Here is a 23,332-nt window from a genome sequence, read left to right as displayed (position 1 = left end):
GGGTACATTGACAGAGTTTTCCACAGCCAACGCAAGGAAAGTCAAATTAGGTATACATTTCTGTGGCACACTTCATCCCAAAGCTTGCAGCCGGACTAGACTTTCGATCCTTTGACCCTGCTGAGGTTTCAAGTCATTCCTGCGGATGAGAGAAGAATACCCACGGAACTGGGTTTAACTGGGATCTGGGCAGGAACAGCAAGCTCCTACATACATTTAAGCCTTCGCAGGGGTCTAATGCAACATGGCAGAAGTTGTATCAGGATTTTAGACTCTTTCTCTGACCGTGGTCCTTCAAATACATTCTTTCTTTCTTTCTTTCTTTCTTTCTTTCTTTCTTTCTTTCTTTCTTTCTTTCAAAACACAGCAAACGCCATGTTACCATAGATAGTAACACATATCTATTATATATTTTGATAAGGAAGAGAGATGACATCCTCCACTTCTCTGTCTTCAGAATTCCATCCATTTTGGCCATCTATTATTTACTGGTCCTTTATTCCAGGGCTTATATATACATACAAATCATTATTCCTGCTGCCTAAACCCACTGTCCTGGTTTCAATGCCTCAGTCGGCTGCCAACACTGGTCTCTTTTCCACATTCCTCCTCCCCGCCCTATCATAGCCTTATGAATGGCAACCAATCAGAAGCTGCCCCCCTCTGCAAACTGCATCCTTGTCTAGGCAAGAGCAAGAGAAAGGGGATCGAGTGAGGGAGTGTGAGAGAGAGAGAGATAGAGAGAGAGAGAGAGAGAGAGAGAGAGAGAGAGGGAGAGATAGAGAGAGAGAGAGAGAGAGAGAGAGAGAGAGAGAGAGGGAGAGGGAGAGATAGAGAGAAAGAGAGGGAGAGAAAGAGAGAGGCAGGCAGCTGGAGTCTCACACACAACTGTAGCTAGTCTTGGAATCTGAGCACTGCCAAGAGGCAAAGACAGGAGCCAGTGTCGCACTTCAATGAGAATGACATACACTCAAAAGAGCAAGGAAATCTTTTTCTAAGGTAAGAACCTTTCACTATGCACTACACTTCAGCTAAAAGCTCCACATTTTGAGCTGATAAAGCCAAACCTTTTCTCCTATTGTGATATTTCATATTGCATTGATTGCAAGTAATTCATTCTGGCAACTGGGTTCGAATAGACCCAACAACAGTCCAAGCCCTCCAACTGTGAATATATAACCTGTTTGAAACATGACTGATTAAGTATGTATTTTAATATGCAAATACCTGCAAATTTATTCATTTTCATACTAATGATGTCTGTTTCTGGAGGTTCGTATTCAGTGTCAATGTTGTTATGGTGATAGGACCCATAGAGCTAATCCTCTGCTACTACTTTTTTGTGCTCTGTATTTAATCATGAATGCAAAAAAAAGGAAACTTTCATGAACAGTTAATAGAAGTTAGGATTAATAAGATACATTATGAAACTGCTTAGAACACTCTGGCATGCATTTCACAGCTCACTTGTGAATACTGGTATCCTTAAACTACAGCAAAGAAATTGGTGAATCAAATGCACGCATTCTGCTAGACCCGTTTCATCTGAGCTTTACTCGTGAATTCAGTAGGAAGTGATGTTCCCTCAGAACCTCCTTATTCAACAGTCCAAAGAAGCTTCCTTCCTTCCATGTGTTGATTGTAAAAAAAAAAAAAGTGCGCGCAGTGGTCCAGGCAGACCTGCTCAGTGGTTTCCGTTGGGGATATTAGGCTCGGGGGGTGGGGGGGGGGGGGGGATTTGGGGGGAACAGCGAACTGCTTTGATGAGTCAGTCGCTGCTTCACGCTCCCTCCGTGAGCTGGAACCTGCCGTTTAATCTCACGGCACATGAATACCGAGATAAACTCTCAAAACCGTTAACGCAGAACGTGCGGTTGCCGGCCGCCTCTCTTCAAACGTTCTCCGGGAGGTCCTGGGCATTTTTCTCCACCAGGTTGAGCTTCTCGGGCTCTATACGGCCACATTCGAATGTGGAACTCAAAGGCTGCCAATAAATAAATGGCTGCTGTGTGCAATGCTGCCCAAAAAGGCTCCTTAGCGACTGGCGCGTATTCAGCCTGCTCCCCTTTGAAATCTACATTCTGTTAAAGTGGCCGCTCTCTGACACCCCATACGTAAATCCCCCCGGTTAGTTTGGGTGCTGTTTACTCTGATCTGATGTTTTATTCTGCTGTTAGACGTTCTGGCTGCACCTGAGCTGCCAAGCCTTGGAGCCTGCCTCCTGCCGCCGTGTGCTGACTGTGATTTATACATCTGAGCCGAACGCATAATGGCATGACTGTTCCGCACAAATTAAAGTGCACATTTCCTCCTAGCCGATGTCACATGTATAATTGCCTTTCAACGTGGAGATGAATCATGAGACAAAGTCACTTGCACTTTGATTCTGGATAGAACTCTCTCTCTCTCTCTCTCTCTCTCTCTCTCTCGCTTGCTTTCTTATGAAGAGAAGGATAGCAGTGAATGCAATTTGTCTCATAATGAGATAAAAGTCAGAGACAATCAATTTATTTCTTTGGAGATGATGTAATGATATTAATGTTCTCATTCCGAGCTACACTGCTGGGATACATTTCAGATGTTTTCCTGCCCACTAAGCTGGTAATTGAGAAAAGAAGACCGCATGTAGAAAATAACCATCAGCCTTACATAGCAGAAAGATTCATTATGTTCATTGACTCTACCCAATAGAAAAACCTGTTAAGTCCTAAGAGCCCATGAACATAATACAACAGAGTAATCATGGTGCACTTGAGAAAGGTCTTCTGAGTCCACAGTTGAATACTGAGCACCCCAAAAGAGGCTCTAATCCATGTTTGGACAAAACATGTGATTAATTTAATGAGACAAGACCTCCTTGGGAAAAAAAAACTTCCCAAACTCACTGGTTTCATTAAAAGCCCTCAGCCCAACAAAAATCAGGGAATACGCTGTATCTAATAACCTTGATTATGCGAACCTGGACATATCAAAGCCTAGTCCTGAGGGCAGGCAATCAACATGCAGCAGATTTGATCTATATCAAAGTTTCAAAACAAAGAAGACAGGAGCATTAATATTACAGGGGAGGAAGCAGCTGGGAAAATGTCCGGCTAGAGACACGTGGTTGGGCTGAAGAACCGAGCAGACCGAGCAGAGAACATTGGAGAAGCTCTTGGGCTCCACCAAGTGGCCACTGCAGAATATGACATTTTCACTGCCACACAACCCGAAGACGTGAGTGAGTTTAGCTACGTAAAAGCAGTTAAGTCGCTGAAATACCAGCCAGAACTTTCCATGTGCAATATCGTATTCCCTTTTTGCTTTGTAGGGAAGATTCTGATAGAAATCCTATTATGCTTGCAGTCAGAGTAGCCCAGCAAATCGGCAGCTGATGGGTTAGTGTGGCTTATTCTCCATTACTTTATCACTGCTGAAGGTTTTTCTGAAGCAAATACATAGTCTGCGCTTACTATTCACCATACATTCAGAACTAATATCCACTATGCTAATGACGCTCATGGAAAATGGTTTAAATTATAGTCCTAATTAGAACATTCAATCATAATAATAATCAAAGAGGTTTAATTGTTACAAAAGGGACTTGGTTTCACACAAGCCTGAGGCCAAAAAGAGATTAACAGTGGAGTTAACGGTACTGAGCCGTATTTTGCATTTGAAGAACATTTATACAAGCAGCCGCTTAAAGCACTTTCACTCTGTAGAAAGTCATTAGATGACTGCTAGGCCTTTCAATTACAAAAGCAATTTAATTCTAATTTCTGGACCTTTATTATTTCATCCTTCAGTTTAACCCGAAAGAGTCACATTCTGATCTTCTGATCTTCCTGGTATTGGAAATCTTTGCAAATTGATACATTTGCTTTACAAGCGGCACGGTTTGTGTTCATTGTTGGGAAATGGGCAGCAGGATGCCACAAAGGTAGAGATGTGACAAGTGTTGAGAAATCAAACTGCCTGCATTCTCCACAGAAGGCACATTAGACGCTCCTGGCTTTGGTGGAAACTGACATTTCGTTCTTGACTGGCCGATTGTCTCACGTCTCTAAATATATTACTTTTGAAGTCAAGTCTGGGCAACGACACTTTCTTGCCTTTAAAACCCTTGTGCTGCAGTGCCTAAGGAAATGCAGCAAATAAATAAACAAACAAACAAACAAAAAGACCTGAAGGTAAAAGTGAGGAGAGCTGATCTCCGATAGTGGCAGGAGCAGTACGCAACCAGTCATGCTGAGATATTCCGCCTAAAAGCTGAGAAACAAATGCAGATGCCACGCTGCTCGGCTGAAGGTAATTATCGTATTAGAGAGGACGTCGTGCTGCTGGTCTTCACGGTGAAGGGGGATCTGAATCCCAGACATGTTGCTACACATAATCAAAGTCAACTGTATCGATTCAGTTAGCTATACGAGCGGCTTTGTACACACTCCGTTGCATTTATGCACCTGGGCTTCGCCTACGACAGCTTAATCCGCAGATGAAAAACTGGTGAGCGGAGACAGATCTGACATTGGGGAGGAGGAGGTGGCCTGTTGCTCTGTGAAGAAGATCTGTCTTGAGGCTTTCTGGAGCTGCACCCCTTGTTTTTGTGGATTACTCTTTGGCTCCGTAGAGGGTTTTGCATGAGGGCAACATGTAATCTTGATCAATACCTCTGACAGAGGATGAGGAGCAGCCCAGTAAATAAATAAATAAATAAATAAGTCGCTGTCACCATCTGTGGATGAAACCATAAGACAACTCACTCTTATAATCAGGGATCATTTTATGGATGCAGTCGCATACAACGTATGCCTGTTGAGTGGGCACAGTAAAGGTATATTAATCCTGAATATAATGGCCATAATGCCACGTTACATTTTTATTTAATATCAAAGGTGTTGGATTGCAGTACATTTCACCATGTGATGGTTGAGTTGTGCAATCCTGTTTCCTGACTTAGGGCAAGCAGGGTTCAGCATGAATGCAGACAGCTGCATCCGAAATATGTCAGTGTGCTATTAAAATTGTATTGTTTACATGCACTTTTTCATGTAATAAAGTTTAGGTTATAATTAGTGACGCTCTGTGAATGAAGACCTCAAAGTTATCATGGCAATTTAGAACGGGTGGCTTGTAAACCTTGCTTTGATTTACTTTGGTATTGGAACAGTGGTTTATGGATGAGGGTTAAATGGTGATGCCATGTGATTTTGAGTTGCGATTAACTGAATGAGAACCTGCCAATAAAGGTGAAGTTTAATTCTTATACTATTGCCACTAAATTCCACAGTGAAGGGTGTACACAGTGGAATGATAAATCTCATAATGCATGCTTGTTATAGGACTATGGGCACATCAGAGACATCATCGTCGATGAAAGGCATAAAGATGAGATATTAATATTTTATTTTGTATCAAAGGGATGGCATCGCTCTAAATTGAATTTTTCTATTTGAGAGGAGTTGCTATGCTGTACCTCCAAAGAACTTTTTTAATTTTGCAGGGAATCAGAGGAAGATCAAAGTCTACGATGGCAGAGTTGCTGATCCAACCGTTTACATCATTTCCCATTCAGCGCCTTCCTTATTAGATTATTTATCCGGAGTTGTGCCTGTCTTGGGGATCAGTCGGAAACAGCCAAGTGATGATTCACTTTGCCTGGCTCTTCCTGCTGTTCTGCCTCCTCCCCCTGAGCTCACCCGTCATGGTGGTTAGGGGCCGGACCGGCCCGCCCCGCCCGTTCGGTCACTCGCTGCAGATGGACGGGAGGGTGCTGCACCGATCCAAACGTGACTGGATGTGGAGGCAGTTCTTTCTGTCGGAGGAGTACACAGGAAGCAGCTATCAGTATGTGGGGAAGGTAAGAGGCCTCGCTGGGCCCGGGAATCAACTCGTCGTGTCTTGCAAACAAGCCCTCCCCTGGCCGAGGGGGTTGGGGGGTCGGGTGGATGTGAAGAAATGAAAAGTTCTCTTTGGTTCTCTTTGAGGTTTATGTGGCATGACATATTATTTGAATATGAATGCATGGCAGGCATTTTGAAAATACCTGATGCCATTATCAAAGGGAAAAAAATATATAAAGCAGACGAAAATGTGAATTACACACTCACTGATGCATGAATATTCAGAAATGAGAGAGAGAGAGAGGAGAGGGGGCAAATAGCAGGGAGCAGAGTGAGGGGGGTAGTGTTTTTTGTACCCAGTTTGTGCCTGGTTTTACTGTTCTCATTTCTAGGACAAAGTGGCTCACTAGGGACATGACAGGAATTGACAATTACAGGCTATTTCATTTTCTCTCTCCCCCTCTTTTTTTTCACCCATTGACTTCCTACCCAACTGCAGCGGCTATGTGAAGGTGGGGGCGGTTGGTGCGATTCATCAAGCTACAATTCAGACACTTGCCAAATTTATGCCACGCTGATCGCGAAAAGAAAAACCCACTCCACTAGGCCCTTCTCTGCTCCTACCGTGCACTGATCAGGAGGTGTAACTCGGTATTCCAATAAAACTGCTGTCTTGCCATTGCAGACAGAAAGGCAACAGTTTGGTTGTTACAGATTGGCTCTGTTTAATGAACACTTAGATGGGTTCTGGCTTCAGATGCAGGTGTTCGATTATCCTGAAGTCCTAATGGAGTGGTTTGAATCCTACCTTAACAGAGTTCAGCTGGAGAGTTCGGTAGGCATTCTAAACACCAATCAAGTCTTGTTTAAACAGTCAGTCTTCCATCTAATAACTCCTTTGAAAGGGTCTTTGAGATTTCTGCACGGCCAATGTCACACTACATATCAAAGGAGTAATTTAGAACCAAAACACTTGTTTGACCTTAGCCTCAGCTATGCCGCTATATAATATGAGACAGGCACTCCATTTTTCTGGGAAGTTGCAAGGCCCAGTTAGTCACCCGCTAATGACTGCTGGTGTAGTTTGGCATGTGATTCATGGTGAGCAAGTCTGATGAGCGAGTAGATGGATCATACTGGATCACACCAGCTGGCTAGTAATTAGGCCAAGCTGGGCTAGCCACTAGCTCTTTCTAAGAATAGCCAGACGAAGCCAACGTCGCCTCAGTCGCTCACTGTGCAACGCAGTAAGCAATCGGTGCAACTATATGATCACATTTGCATCTGCAGTTGCATATAACGCAAGAAGGGGTAAGCAAATAAACCAGTCCAATCCATAAAAAGTATTTTCAGATCTGTATGTGATAGGGTCCATCCCCCATCCCACTCTGCCCAATTCAAATACCATTTCTCACATATCCGGGCGCTGCTTCATTAACGGGCCTGACCCAATTCCTATAGATCTTGTTTAAAACCTAATAGAACATAAAGGTATTTTTGAACTGGGAATGGGAGGTTGTCTCTGGGGGAAAGCCCAGCTCCCTGTACCTCTTCATTATGTGGAACCCGGAAATGTCATTTCCAATGTCCTGCCCATCCGAGTCCAGCTTCGGCTCTCTGGGATTGGCAGGCAGACATTTTGAAGAGAAGTTAATAGCTACCATTTTTCAGAATGGCCATCAGAAGATAAGTACTACCCGCGATAACATCTTCAAATGCTTGGTTGCGTGTACCCTAGCCCTACATGAAAACTGGCATTTCAGACAGATGCTTTGAGCTCCCCTCCTCAGGAACTAGGCCAGGCATCTGTGTCTTCAGGGTGACTTCAGTCCTTCTTAGTTATTCATAGGAAAATGGATCATTTATCAGGAAGGGGGAGACCAATTATTATTTTGAACAGCTAGGAGTAGAGACCTAACTGTTTTTAATTTTGTTTGTTTTATTGCATGCAATAACTTATAAATAAACAGCTGCACTGCCATGTTTTTTTTTTTTTCCATCTTATTTAACTGGGTCAAGGAGCTGTAAAGTGAGTTCCTTCTTGGGTTAGTCGTCCTATGCCTGGAATTTTCCATCATGATTTTGACCTTGAAACATAATTTTATGCTCTTTGTGCCTGGCACACCTCTAATATAAGTCCCAACTACTCAAGGTCTTTCTCGGTTCGTTAGCTGTATTATGGTGCATATTACATTTTGTCAAAAGCGTATTGGTATTCAGTGGTGAAATGAATGAACTTGAATTTTTTGGTTTTTCATTTAGAAACATAATGCCATCAAATTAAATTTTTTATTTTTTTTTGCCTGTTATAGCTTCCATATTTCATTGCTTTTGCAAGAATCCTTTTCTAGAGGGGAGAAAAAATATCTGCGCTTTCTACTTTTTTGTCTCAATATTACAAAATGTGTAAAAAGATGTATGCTCCTTTAATTAACTCATTCATCTGCTTATTGATTCGTTCATTAGGGCACAGCTCTCTTTATAAATACCCAGAAAACTATCAAAAATAGAGAGGTGGTTTGGGCAACAAGTGCATCCCATGACCTGGCCACAAGTCTTGAACAGCACACATGAATGAAAACTTAACAAGGTATCAGCAGACAGAGCACAGAAGTGTCAGAGCTGGAGGGCAGTCTGTTTCTTCCAGGTGTTGCAAACACACAGTACTCTTGGCAAGCATGCCACAATGTTACATGTACAGTCCCTCCTGGTGCAAGACATTTACTGGTGGTCTTAGCTGATTCTATAAACATGGATTTTAAGGTCTAGATAAAATGTGAGGGTGTAGAATATGTGGATGGATGGTTGGATAGATAAAAATAGCTTTTTAAATGAAAGCAACATGTATAATAGAATACTGAGAAAAATATATGCAGTAGATGAAATTCACATTAAAGTGCAGAAAGCACTTATTCATTTTTTAAAATAAATTTTCAGTAGAATTACCTACATCATTGTAGCTGAAAAACAGAGAGAAAAATCCAAGTGGGCTAAAAGCTTAATTAGTATTTCATTAAATAATTTTTAAAAACATGTCTTCTGAAAACTCAGAGCTGCTTATAATCTGCTATGGAGAGCTTTCTTTCTAAAAGCTTTTTCTCATAAACCATAATCCACCAGCTATGGTTGAGCATCCATCAGACTATAAGAAACAGCAGGACATCGGTTTAGCATTCATTTATCCTTTCTCTCTGTTCAGCTTCGGTCAGATAAGGACCGAGGAGACGGCACCGCGAGGTACGTCCTCTCTGGGGAAGGAGCTGGTACCATCTTCCGCATCGATGAAAAGTCGGGCGACCTCCACGCCACGCAGAGGCTGGACCGTGAGGAAAAGGCGTCCTACACGCTGCAAGCGCAGGCCTTCAACAAGTACACCGGCCTCCCCCTGGAGCCTGCCACGGAGTTCATCGTCAAGATCCATGACATCAACGACAATGAGCCCAAATTTACCAAGGATGTCTACTCGGCTAGCGTGCCCGAAATGTCTGACGTCGGTGAGGGAATTCATGTCGCCGTTCTGCTTGTTTGTCGTTGGGTTGCTTTCTTCCTCTTCTTCCTCTTGTTTTTTTTTCCTTCAATGTCACAATCGATTACTCTTGGGAGCAGTGTCTGCGATTCTGTCATCCCAGCTTTTAAGGTCAAGGATGGCTCAGCGCCTCTGGTTTCCGAGACTTTTATCTTTTTTGACAAGCCTGTGGAGCATGAAGAATGTCAGTGAGTGCAGCTTTGGAACTAAAGTGTAATGCTTGGGTTTCATGACCAATTTTTTCCCCTTTACATTCCAGTCTCCCGTTGTCTATGAGCATGTGGTGCCACTCAGTATACCCGGGTTGGCAATATAGTCGTAATCGGAAGCAAAGGTAGCATTGACCATAGTGTCTGTTATGCAGTCTTTCCAGCCAGTTTCCTAGAAACCTATGCATTAGGTACACCTTTCAGATGTCTAATTAGAGTCTGCAGCCCACAGACTGTGTTAGATGTTCTCTGGCCCTTCTTTAATGATCATCTGCTTATCACGGGATCACCGTTAAATGGATAATTTATCACTCCACACCCAGTTTTAGCAGAAGGGTTGTTCCTGATACACTTGTGCCAGCTCTGCTCCGGAAGTAGCATCCACGTTGTTGAAAACTCAAAACATTGGCATGGCAGTGGAAAGTTTAACTCTTCTTGGATCCAGTCAGTTGGTTAACTAATGTATTTTCTTGGATAGAATTTCATGCTGGTTGTTTTGTGCCTTTAATCTGCTAACAGCACGACAAGGCTCCCCAAGCAACATGGGGCCAAGGAAGTCGAGAACACAGTGGTAGGAGCTGTCAGCTGAGACTGAACCCGTGAACCTTTGAACCGCCACAATACGAAAGTTAAAAGAAAAGAAAGAACAAAGCAAAAGCACATTGCATTGGCGAGCGGATCATGGAGAAGATCAGAATGCATGGGACTTAAAACATATAGTAGTTCACCAACCGGTTGTAGACCCAGATGAATAGCTTTCATGGATTAGGAAATCCAAAGGTGTGGCTATGTTTAAGGCTGTAATACCAAGCTTTACTTGGCCACTGGATTTTTTGGGGGGTTGGATAATTGCTGTCTTTCTGAATCTTAGCAGGTGAAAGCCTTTGTCAGAAACTACAAGAAAGGGATGACCAATTAAAGTCAAAATGCGACAGCAGCAGAGAGATTCAACTTGAATAAAATTCTGAAATATGAGTGAAAAGGTACAGGCAATTTGACTGTTGTGATGCATTTAAAGATGAATAGGAATGGTTGTAGTTTCTTCTTACTTACTGAATGATAAGTAGCATTGGAGGCATGGAGCATAGTGTGCAAAGTCATGAAGACTACATGGTGCCACATGGGTGTCATGATATACGTTATTAGGTTGTCGTGGTTTTGGGATGCATGAATTGCATTCTAGGTGGACTATGACATGTAAGCAGATCCTGGAGACACCAAAAATGTAAATAGCAGTGAAATAAAAATGTTTCTCACAATTAAATTCTATGGTGATGGGCTGTAATGTGAAAGTCCCACCAGTAGGAAATGCAGGAAAGCAGGAAAGATGCACTGTAGAGTATTCTAGTACTTTCTACTAACGGTATATTGAAGTTGCTAAAAAAAAATTGCCCCACATAATTTTATTTATGCATGCAAATTTATGTGTGAATGAAACCCCTTTAAGTGCTTTGGCCTCTTTTGGGCCCTTGTGAACTGTATAAGACTAAGATGATTCCATTTGCATGTCCTATCACATTTTCTACTTTACATCTAATTTTAATTCCTTCTTTATCACCCCAGTGTCACACAATCAGAAGCATGGCTTGGTGGTGACATTCTGACATATGACTCAAGCACTTTCAAATTCCTCCAAGAAATGCAGTAGAGCATGCATATTTAAGCGTTTCGCTGCTGTGTGTAATATGACAGCAACCCCTGGGCATCCTAGTCCACAAACACAGGAGCAGTCTGCTTGGTGTCTTTATCCGTAGATTAATCATCTGACAAGCCTCTCTAACACCAATCTAGCTCTTCATGTTCAAAGGGAGGACCTTTGCCCGAAGAGCACAGCATTACCATAATATGACTTGTCCACGACTGGGCCACAGTCCACTGGTGAATTTCAACGCGTGCATCTGTTATTGACCTAGGGTAGCGGGCATTCAAAGCAGAAAGATTAAATGTGCCAGCAGCCATGTCCTATGATAGATGTTAATGCTTTTGTCTCAACCAACAGCAACCACAGCAATGATAACAGTAACAATACTTTAATTTTTATTTTGCATTAGTTTTAAATTGCAAGAAATACCTGCAAAATTATTATCATTATTATTATTATTATTATTATTGTTGTTGTTATTGTTGTTGTAGTAGTAGTAGTAGTTGTTGTTGTTGTTGAATTTTTCCCCCAATGTTAATAGAAATTTCCCTTCCTTTGAAGGTTATATACTTTAGAATAAAACCACATTTGTTAACATTTGATCTTTGACCTGGGCATTTTTGCTAATTCATAAGTAAAGGCTTGGCCGAGTGATTGACCCCACTGCTGGTGCAATGTCTCCTCTGCTCCTAGGTACCTTTGTGATAGAAGTCAATGCTACCGATGCAGATGACGCCTCATATGGTAATAGTGCTAAGCTTGTGTACAGCATCCTGCAAGGTCAGCCATACTTCTCAGTGGAGCCTGAGACAGGTGGGTCCTCCAAACATATGGAGAACAGCATATGCTATGGTGCCTTCCCAAGGCTCATTTTTCAAGAAGATCTATGCAGCCCACGCCAAACTGGTGATGGATCGCAGTATGTGATGGATTCATGTGCACATCATATTGCAAGGCATCGAAAACGGAAGCCTCTAAGAGAATAATAATAATAATATTATTATTATTATTATTATTATTATTATTATTAATAATGTTGAAGCATTTACTTATACTACAGTAAAAGCATCAGTTTTTCCTAGACCATTTCCTCCCACAGGGTGTTCCTGTTATGTCACTGTGGGAACGTATGCTGCTGCAGTAACATCACACCAATCCTCCTTGCTCTTCCTCCCCTTTCCTCAATCTGGCCTCAGCTTTGCTAAAAGTATTGCCATGCACCAGTTGTTCTTATACTGCAGCCTATATATTCCAGAGTATACAGTTTGACACCCTTTGAGCTACCAAGGGCTGCAGCAGCAGTTGACTAAGACCTCAAAAACTGTCTATTGCCCTGACTGTTCTTGGGGGAGTCATGTTGGGGAAATGTGAACGTACGGATCTATGATTTTGCGCCATGCTCCTTATACATGCGTTCTTGTGCAGGGATTGTGAGAATAGCCCTTTCCAACATGGACCGGGGAGGTCCGCAAAGACTACCCAGGTGGTTATCCAGGCCAAGGACATGGCAGGACAGATGGGAGGTCTCTCTGGAACCACCATGGTCAATGTGACCCTTACAGACATTAACGACAGCCCCCCACGCTTTGCCTTCAGTATGTTATGGACACATCATATTTTGTACACCAACATTAATTTAATAGCAGTACACAGACACTTACAAGAAATAAACTGACAATGAAAATATATTTTGAATGATAGGTTGGACTTCAACATGTTGAAGATCCAGGTCTTATAATAATAACGTCCTCTAGCTGTTTGTCCAGTGAAATGAGGTAACACTATTATGCAGTGAACCAATTAAAAACTTACCGTCTTAAAGGTTCGTACCAAATGAGTGCTTCCGAGTCAGCAGAAATTGGCAAACCGGTGGGTGAGCTCAAAGCCAACGATGGAGACGAAGGAAAGAACGCTGAGATGAAGTACAGGATTGTTGACGGGGATGTGAAAGACTCGTTCGACATCATCACAGATGAGCGACAAGCAGGCATCATTCTCATCAGGAAGGTGAAAGTGACAAAACAACTTCTGACAAACATTTCTGTGTGCTTTGACTCCACCGTAGTGTGGGGAGCACGGTGTTGTCCTACAACATCAAGACAGATGTGCTGTAGGGAACAGTCCGTGAACCAACAGAGTGCCTTTAAATGTTGCGATGTCTAAATAGAACAAGGATGTATAGCTATTTACAGCATCCAGTTAATTAAAAGTTATGAGACAAAGTAATACGACTTGCAACATTTCTCCCCTGTGCTCTGAATGGAAGACTTTAGAGCTGTGTTAATTAGTCCAAATGAAATTTGTTTTTGAAGACTTAGAGAGTTTTGTTTTTTTTTCTGGAGGGCTTCACCTCACACATCCCTGGTTTAGAGCACCATCTATTACAGCATTTGCTAAATAGCCTTATCTAGGGAGACTTTCATACTGATCTGAAGGAAAATGTGCTGGCCTCCTGGGATTCAAACCCATGACGTTAGTGATGCAAGCAGCTTGCTCTATCTACAGTACTCTATTAGGGGAGCTGCAGGAATGCTGTTTATGATGGTAACTTGTTGACGATGTTCTCTGTCATTTTTAAGAAACTGGATTATGAGAGCCGGCGGGTTTACACCATCAAAGTGGAAGCGACCAACACGCACATGGATGCCGACTTTGCGCACCTGGGCCCGTTCTCAGACACAGCTATCGTGAAGATCACCGTTAAGGATGAGGATGAGCCACCGGTCTTCAGCAGGCCGCTGTTCGTCATCGAGGTGAACGAAGACACGCCAAAGGGAAGCATTATTGGCACAGTTACAGCCTGGGACCCTGATGTAACCGATCACCCCGTGCTGTAAGGAACTTGTTCAATGATATTTTTTGAAAAAAAGTCAGTTGTTCAAAGGTATCTGAGGTTGGATTGTTATGTATAAAATGCATTTATCTGGCATAACCCTCTTAACTAAACTGAAGGACACCGCACTTGCAGGACTAACTATAGAAATCCATAAACTCACTCATAGTGCTGTATGAACTCTAGATATATACGAATATTCTGACAGATATCAAAGTAACTTTAGCCTAACGACCCCTGGTAGGTTCGCAATAGACCAGCACACGGATCCCGACAGACTCTTCCACATCGACCCCAGAAATGGATCCATCACGACCTTGAAACCTCTCGATAGAGAAGTGTCAAACTGGCATAACATCTCTGTGCTCGCCAGCGAAATGAGTGAGTTCCCATTCACAAGCCGAACACATGGTCACGTACAGTAATATACCACGTGGCACGCCCAAACCTTTACCGCTACAGTTTCGATTTCCTATTTTTCATCAGATAACCCTCACCAGCGGAGCCGAGTTCCTGTCTTGATAAAAGTCCTGGACGTGAACGACAACGCACCCGAGTTTGCCATGCTTTACGAGACGTTTGTTTGTGAGAATGTGAAACCTGGACAGGTATTTGCCATCGCGCTTTTTGAAAGTTCATAGCACAGTTCTGATGGGAGGGGTTCTACTATTATAAAGTAACAAAGAGGCACTAATTACAGAACACCTGAATATGGTTGTGCAAATATGTAAAAATACTGGGCGTACCATTTGATGAATTGTGTTAAATTTTGCCCTGTTGATTTCATTATAACAGAAGGTATTAAATAATAGGCTGTTAGATGACAGAATTAGATTGTGAATGCATGTGGAACAAGATTTGTGAGGCAAAGACAGAGCGGACGACAATAAAATAGAGTCTAAGACAGTAGAGGACAACACCTTCCCTATCGTGAAATAAATGATTGAAAATGAAGTTGCTGAAAATACTACAGCTTGTTTCTGGCTTGCATTGGGAGGGCAAGATAACAAGTATCGTGAAGGGTATGACTAGAAGACCTCAGTGAACAAAAACAGACAGAACCGTGAACTTTGTGTGAGTGTTAGTGTTTGGCCTATACAGTTGTTTGGGTGTATTTGTGCATTCTATTCGAGGTCAAGTCTGAGAAAACAAATTTGTTCGTATTTCCAGTACATGTAATTGACAATTTTTATAAACAAATTTACTTCAGATTCAGTTTTTCAGATTTTAAATGCATTTTAGATCCCATATCTATAAGCAATATTTCTACAAGTGAACAAAATCATATGTTTTGCACTTTTTTGTTTTATATTTAATGTTTTTTCTGTATTACTGCTCTGTTTCCAGCTAATTCAAACAATCAGTGCCATAGACACAGACGAGCCACTCATTGGCCACAAATTTGTATTCAGTCTCAGCAGCAGCAATCCAAACTTCACCATATTTGACAACGAAGGTGAATCACTTTCTTTGGCTCTTTAGAGCGCGGCTCTCTCGAATTTCCCCCGCTCTCTGCTCAGTGCACAGCCACAGGCGAAAACTCAAACGCAACCCATTACACCCCCCCCCCCCCCAGATAACACCGCTAGGATTCTCACCCGAAGGGGTGGGTTCAGCAGACAGGAAGTGAGTGTCTACTTCCTGCCCGTGGTCATCTCGGACAATGACTACCCCATCCAGAGCAGCACCAGCACGCTGACCGTCCGCGTGTGCGGCTGCGACGGTACTGGCAACATGCGCTCATGCAGCGTGGACGCCCTCCTGCTGTCAGCGGGGCTGAGCACCGGCGCCCTGGTGGCCATCCTCCTCTGCATCATCATCCTCCTCAGTACGTGGTCATTTACCGCACACATCCACACGATGGATGGGCAATATAATAATATGCTAATGTATACGTTGTAGCCAATGAAAATCTGAGAATGAAAGCCCTTTTAACTAATATCTGTGAATATAATGGTTCTTTTCACATTACATCTGCTTTGGCTGATAGAAGCTTAAAAATCAAGAAATTAGGTTTTTTTTCCCCCCCCATCTCATCATGTTCGTAGCAAGCGGGTGACTAGTTACTGTTGATAATCGATTTTTTGAATTGTCAATAACCAGCAAAGCAATGTGTGTCTTTGTTTATTAGGGCATCTTTATGCCGTGCTTGGATCTATTGCAACAGTCCTTCAACTAAAAAGTGTGTGGTGTGTGTGTGATTACTGCCGCAGTGATCGTGGTGCTGTTCTCGGCCCTGCGACGGCAGCGGCGGAAGGAGACCCTGATCATGTCCAAGGAGGATGTGCGGGACAACGTGGTCAGCTACAACGACGAGGGCGGCGGCGAGGAGGACACGCAGGCCTTCGACATCGGCGCTCTGCGCAACCCGGAGGCGGTCGAGGGCAGCAAGACGCGACGGGACATCATCCCCGAGATGCTGTTCCCATACCGGCGGGCGTCGCCGGCCAGTGAGTGCGCCGACGTGCGGGACTTCATCGGCGGGCGGCTGCGTGACAGCGACGCCGACCCCACCGCTCCACCCTACGACTCGCTTGCCACCTACGCCTACGAGGGCAGCGGCTCCATCGCCGACTCCCTCAGCTCGCTGGAGTCGTCGCTCGCCGAGGGCGACCACGAGTACGATTACCTCAGCACCTGGGGGCCGCAGTTCAAAAAGCTGGCCGACATGTACATTGGCAAGGAGGGCGGCGCGGCCACCTAGCTGCACGGCATGAAGCGAATGCCCCACCCCGGCCGCTAACGCCCGTGAGACGCCCCTGATCCAGAGGGATTAACCCGCCCTACCACTCACCCGCTTGATTGTTTTTCTACTGACTCTCGCTGACTTTCACTTTTGCTATCTGGTGGATTCTTCGTCGACTATGTTGTGGCCATTGTGTGCTGATGAGAGGAGTGTTAGTGATCTTGTTGGTTCCATTTGTTCTCAAACAGAAAAAAAAAACTCTAAACAAAACAAACTCAGCACGTAATGGATGGCTGTTCTGGGCTAAACAGGAAGCACAGAACTACTGCAGCAAGGACAATTTGGCTTCGTTCGCTCGTGTCAAAGGTTTCGTTCACTTCATTTGCCAAGCTGTGGATAACACTGAAATCAAACACAGAAGTGTCAGAAATGCTGCAAAACACTGGCTTGTTTCCGAACGCTGTTGAAGTGTTTTATATCCATATTTTTTATGAATATATTTTAATAAAAAATACAAATGCACTATTGTCTTCAGTGTGTCCTCGCAGCAGTGTGGAATGGAGGCAGTCTAAGCTTAGCTGAAGTCATGTGAAAACGGAACGGAAGGGGAGGTTGTCGAAGCTATCATGGCAGCATCTGTTGACAGAACCCCTGGTCACCTACAAGGCGGCTGTGTAGATCGCCAGGGTCAGCCACAGTGCAGGCCTACAGCAGGATACCTGTTTTAGGGGATGTCATCTGTGTACAGTAGGTCACCTGTTTACGCACAGGGGAAAATGGCACAAAGAACATAGATGTTTTCTAATTGAAACTTAAAAGGTGCAAATTATCGCTAACATGTCTCCAGACTTGCGTCTTCAAGGGTAACGTGACAGTGACGTTAGCCGGGAATGTGAAGATCTCTGCTGAACGCGCATTAGGTGTTTTGGTCCCTTTGCTCATTTCCCTTCTTTTGCTCAGGATGAAGTGGGGTGCCAAACGTAACGAACCTGTAAGGTCTGTTGGGCTTTTGCTCCGTTAGGGGTCACGTGGGTCACACACAGGCCTGAAATCATTATCGTGGATGTGTGGGAGGGATGGAAGTTATTCTCTCCAAATAAAATGCCTTTGTAACATATATATAATATGAATTAGCTGATATAGGCAAGACCCTTTTGAAGGGAGTGTAATCAAAAGAGCTTGTTGTTCTTATGTTTGCTAATGGTTTAAGCTTCTGAAGAGCGCCACTGCGAACGTCAGTGTGAGCGCGAACATTTGCAGTGGTTGTAGAAGGAAGGAATATAACAGGAAGTGCTCTTGACTGGCAAACGACCCCTTGAGTCCATCAAAAGCAGAATGGAAACACTGAAGTAACATTTACTATGCAGCAGTGATAACAGTCAAGAGCGTAGAACCACTGCGACAGCTGAGCAAAACATAAGTCTGTATATTACATGAATCTTTATTTAAACACTCTATAATGTTAAAGGGCACTGCAATTACGCTTTGTAAGATGACTGTTCTCCCAGTTGTTTCAGACATTATTAGACAACAGTGAACTGTCTGCAGGTCCTGCAGGAGCACCAAAAAGAAAGCCCACAGTTCACCTAATAATAAAATAATAATAAAATTGGACCTGCAATTGTTTACACATCCAAAAGTGTTACATGTTCAGGGCCATTAACAAATTGCTGAAGGAACTTATTGCTGAAATTTCATCCCAAAAGATCCACAACATCAGAACACACCAGTTTATTTATTTATTTGTTTGTTTGTTTTTGCCCAGTTAAAGCAGTGTTATTATGTTATAGAAGAGTCTCATACTTTAGATAAGGCATGTAAGCAGTCATCTTATATTGTCACGCACTGCTTAATGTGCATGAATTGGCCACTCACCAGTGTTCTTTGATTACCAGAACAATGGCAAATTTTCATTCTCATTTGCTCTAGTCAGATTACTGTAATTTAGATTACTTAACATTAACTGCAACAGTTAGAAATGCTTTCATGAATGCTTACCTTTTTACCTGAAGGAGCAGTGCTGATTCGGAGCTGATGTTTGACTTTTGGGGTCATTTTCATCTTACCATATTTAAATGACTCCAAACCCAAATCTACAAGTTTTGTAAAATGATTGCCATACATGATATGCAAAACATATCATACATTTTCATACAAGTGTTTTCGGGTTTACGATTTATTTATTTATTTATTTGTGTATTTAAGTATTTATTCATTTTAGTTATTTCCAGTCCTTACCACAAGGTGGCGGGATTGAGCTGTCACAGCATCTGAGACATTAAGAGGCACTATGACTAACTGTAACAAATAACTGTAGGGAGTAACTGTGATTGCAGCACTTTATAACTCACTGCCTGAAATCATTCTTTGGCTTTATGTTTTACCATTCACTGATGATGTAATCCAAATAGATAACATAATAATCTATCTACTATAAGCATGAATACATACACGTCTTACTATAGTGTACTTGCATATTAGGTAATGTAAATGAGATTCATTGTCACATAGTGGACTATACGTTATCCTAAAAGGGCATATAAAGCAATGTATACATATAAACATAGTTTTGCTTTGTTTTCCCATTTTCAAAGACAGACTCTTGGTGGCAGACTGACTTCAGAAGAATTTGTACATAAACAGTGCTGACATGCAAATACGTCTCAGTAACTCATTATCACTGAGCATAATCTCTCGCATCATGTTATTGTCACCACACAAAATGTTGCCACCGAGGGCAATTAATTCATTTGTTACTTTTGAGCTGAAGTACTTTCTTTAGCTGGCACAGGATCGCCGTGTCCTGATTTCAACTCTGCTGCTAACTAAGAAAAAACAATCAATAATTTGCGAGAATAAAATATGAGGTCAAGCTCTTTTAAGACAGGGAAGCATGCCCACAATCAGAAAAAACCTGGCAACATCCATTCAATATTCCAGCACTAAGTAATTAATTAGTTGTTTCGCCTTTGTTTGCCTCTTGTGTTTGCTTCTGTTTGTTCATTTTAAACAGCCCACTGCACGCACTGAACCCAACAGCCCTGTAAGCAGAAGGCCTGACATATAGACAGAAGAGAGGCTTTTGATATCTCGTTCTCTCCCGAGGAGGTCGGCTCAGTTCAAGCGTTCTTGCTTATACACACGCCCCGGGCTTTGGAGTAAAGATGATCCCGGGGAGGGATGTGGAAATCTCTGCGGCAGAAGTTCTCAGCGAGACGCATGAAGGCAGCCTTGCGCGCTCTTCTAAACTCACCACTCGCCTTGACCGACGCGCGTGCCTCGCACCTGCGTTTACACCTGACTCACACCTGGGTGCATTTTACAGGCACGAGATTATGCACGGTTGCATCTCATACCGCACGGTCTGATCACGTGGAGCGCTGCCGATCGGATCGTTTTTCGCGCTGGAGCGAAACACGAGTCTGTATATTACACAAATCTCAAGGATCGTTTCCATCACAGCAGTGCCATTTCGCAGGGAGGGGTGTAAATACAGACATAGCAGCGTCGTTCAAGATCTTTGAGAGTGGGATCTGCTATCGAAAAAAAAAAAATCCAACAGTCCTACAGCAGGAAGGCAAACACTGAAACTGCATGCAAACAGAATGGCCACAATTTTTGAAAATTATAAATCTATGGTGTTTGCAGTTAATAAACATTTCTATAAAGTCTCAACTAGGTCACCGAATAAGCAACGTGGGCTCAATTCTACCTTAGAGATTCGGAAGCAGGAAACGGAATATTCACCGCACCCCTTCTTTTGTTTCACACTGGGTTTGAAATGAATTACTTAGAAACGAAGGCAGCTGGTAAGACCAGAGTATTCTAATGACCTTCTTTATCAAAACAGTTAGCTTGGGAAGCAACATCTTAGTTTCTGGGATTTGTGCTGAAAAATCAATTTTATGTCTGGATGTGGCTATGCTTCTTCCCCCTTCGTCTGCATATACATTTAAAATGTGCGAGGAACACGTAAAAGCATTTTTTTTATGGAACAGATAGTCCTTTAACCATTCGAAGACGAATCATTTATCAGATATGCACATTTGCCTCATAATTCATATTGATATTTCAAATTCTCATCTGAGTCACCAGATTTCATCCAGTTGGTGTAAATGTCAGCGTCATTTTCCTCCTGCGGAAGGAGCGAACCTCGCAGCGTGGTGTCCTCGGGAATGCAAATCGTCCATGATGGTAAAAGCTAGGACAGGACTTCTCCTCCTAAATGTCTCCCTTGCCAGGAATGACCTAATCTAACTGGGCGGGCCGACGAGACACATGTCATACGCTTGAGCTCTGGCGTTCGCGTCTAGTGGGATCTGTTACTCCACTGCTCCTGACTGGCGATCGGGAGGTTTTCATATTGCACTGCAGGCCCATGTTTTCAACAGGGAATTAACAGTGGAAACATGCCGAACCAATTTGATATAAATTGCTATAGAGGATTATAGTTAGTGTTTTATGGGATTTTCGCAAGGAGTCTGCATGCATGTCAGTGCATTTATTTCAGGATAAGACTTAAAGAGAAGTGCTCTTCAATGTAAGGCTTTCTTGCTAAGCATCATTATTACACAATACACTGCCTGGCCAAAAAATAGGTCAGCACCTGGATTTAACTAAGCAAATAGGTAAGAGCCTCCCATTGCATAAGTACTGCATGAGTGATTATGGTTCAGCTGGCAACAAGTTATTTAAGCCTAACTGATGCAGTGAGTAGCTTCTCATGTTGAAAGACACATCCTATAATTGTGGAAAAGATGTTAATCTGTTTCAGAAGGGTTCAATTATTGGCATGCATCAAGACGAAAAAACGTCTAAGGAGATTGCTGAAACTACTAAAATCGGGTTAAGAACTGCCCAACGCATTATTAAAAAGTGGAAGGACAGTGGGGAAACATCATCTTAGAGGAAAAACTTGGAAAAACTTTTTTTGAATGATCATGATCGGCGATCACTTAAACGTGTGGTGAAATCAAATCGTAGAAAAACAACAGTAGAACTCAGGGATATGTTTAATAGTGAAAGTAAGAGCATTTCCACACACAATGCGAAGGGAACTCAAGGGATTGGGATTAACAGCTGTTTAGCTTTAAGAAAACCACTTGTCAGTGAAGCTAATCGGGCAAAAACGGATTTACAGCTGTTCCAGAGTGATGGGCGCATCAGGTTAAGAAGAGAGGTGGCTGAAATGATGCACCCATCATGCCTAGTACCTACCATACAAGCCTGTGGGGGCAGTGCTATGATCTGGGGTTGATGCAGTTGGTCAGGTCTAGGTTCAGCAATGTTATGTGCCCAAAGAATGAGGTCAGCTGACTACCTGAATATACCGAATGACCAGTTTATTCCATCAATGGATTTTTTTCTTCCCTGATGGCACGGGCATATTCCAAGATGACAATGCCAGGATTCATCGGGCTCAAATTGTGAAAGAGTGGTTCAGGGAGCATGAGATTTTCACACATGGATTGGCCACCACAGAGTCCAGACCTGAACCCCATTGAGAATCTTTGGGATGTGCTGGAGAATACTTTGTGCAGTGGTCCAAATCTCCCATCATCAATACAAGATTTTGGGGAAAAATGAATGCAACTCTGGACAGAAATAAATGTTGTGACATTGTATAAGCTTGTGGAAACGATGCCACAGCGAATGTATGCCGTAATCAAAGCTAAAGGCGGTCCGACGAAATATTACACGGTGCGACCTTTTTTTTGGGCAGGCAGTGTATTTTTACACTGCGTAATATGTCATTGCAGAACTGCATGGTACTTGGATCTGAATTCAGGTAAATCCCATAATCAAAGCATGCTACTCGAGCAGAGATTTGCAAGGACATCTTTCAATTCATTCATCCAACACAATGACGCAGAATGAAGGTAACTGACCCAAAGCTGCTTGTTTAAGGGAGGATTTAAGTATGCCAATCATATCAAAGAATGCACATCTTAAATCCTTGATCCTTTGGGAATGTTGACTTCTTTTTTCATGGTAAATACACAAAGAAGAACGCTTCTGCACTGATTTTGGTGGAATGCTTGTGCTGGTTAGCAATGTGCACCGTATTTGATTGGATTTTGCGTCATGTTCCTCCACTGAAAATTCTCAACGCATCGCTTCCTATTTATTTGCCAGAAGATTTAGCAGGACTATTTATAGGATTACAGTCTTTTTCATATTGTGCATGTTAGTGTGCTTCTTGTAGTCATATCTGTATGATATACATGTATAAATAGTTGCTATGTTGCCCTCTTATAAGGCTTTGGTGAAACTAGCATTAACATTTTCTAATGCAACATGTGTTGCTAAAATCAGTAAAAAGATTACTAATCTGCATCAAAAGGTACTATTTACAATCCAAATCAATGGGCAGATATTAAATTACAAGCACCGTCAGTCGACACGAAGGGAGTGTGACACCTGTTTTCCAGTAGCTTTACTCTAACATCTGCTGGTGACAGAAGGTTCTCACTCAGTTAATACCAGCTGAAGGGGAACTGGAACACCAGGGCCAGATCTTCCAAGCAGCACCCATGTCTTTTGTTTAAAGAACATTTTTTTTTTGCCCCCCCCCCCCCCCCCACTAAGCCGCTGTCATCAGTGACACAACA

At 42.8% G+C, this 23,332-nt stretch overlaps 1 protein-coding gene across 1 annotated transcript; it reads left to right on the top strand.

Annotated features, from left to right (window-relative positions):
- Positions 1-889: 889 nt before the first annotated feature.
- On the top strand, positions 890-17,227 carry cdh10a (cadherin 10, type 2a (T2-cadherin)). The gene is given in 14 exon segments (XM_027001282.2): positions 890-999; positions 5,486-5,842; positions 9,025-9,319; positions 11,896-12,015; positions 12,628-12,662; positions 12,664-12,681; positions 12,683-12,797; positions 13,025-13,209; positions 13,782-14,035; positions 14,280-14,416; positions 14,522-14,643; positions 15,383-15,491; positions 15,612-15,863; positions 16,249-17,227. Coding segments are annotated over 13 exon segments (2,349 nt in total). The 5' UTR covers positions 890-999; positions 5,486-5,626; the 3' UTR covers positions 16,740-17,227.
- Positions 17,228-23,332: the final 6,105 nt, after the last annotated feature.

This window comes from Electrophorus electricus, chromosome 7, assembly GCF_013358815.1.
Source record: "Electrophorus electricus isolate fEleEle1 chromosome 7, fEleEle1.pri, whole genome shotgun sequence".
Classification (NCBI taxonomy): Eukaryota; Metazoa; Chordata; class Actinopteri; order Gymnotiformes; family Gymnotidae; genus Electrophorus; species Electrophorus electricus.
This window is presented reverse-complemented; position numbering and strand designations above follow the sequence as displayed.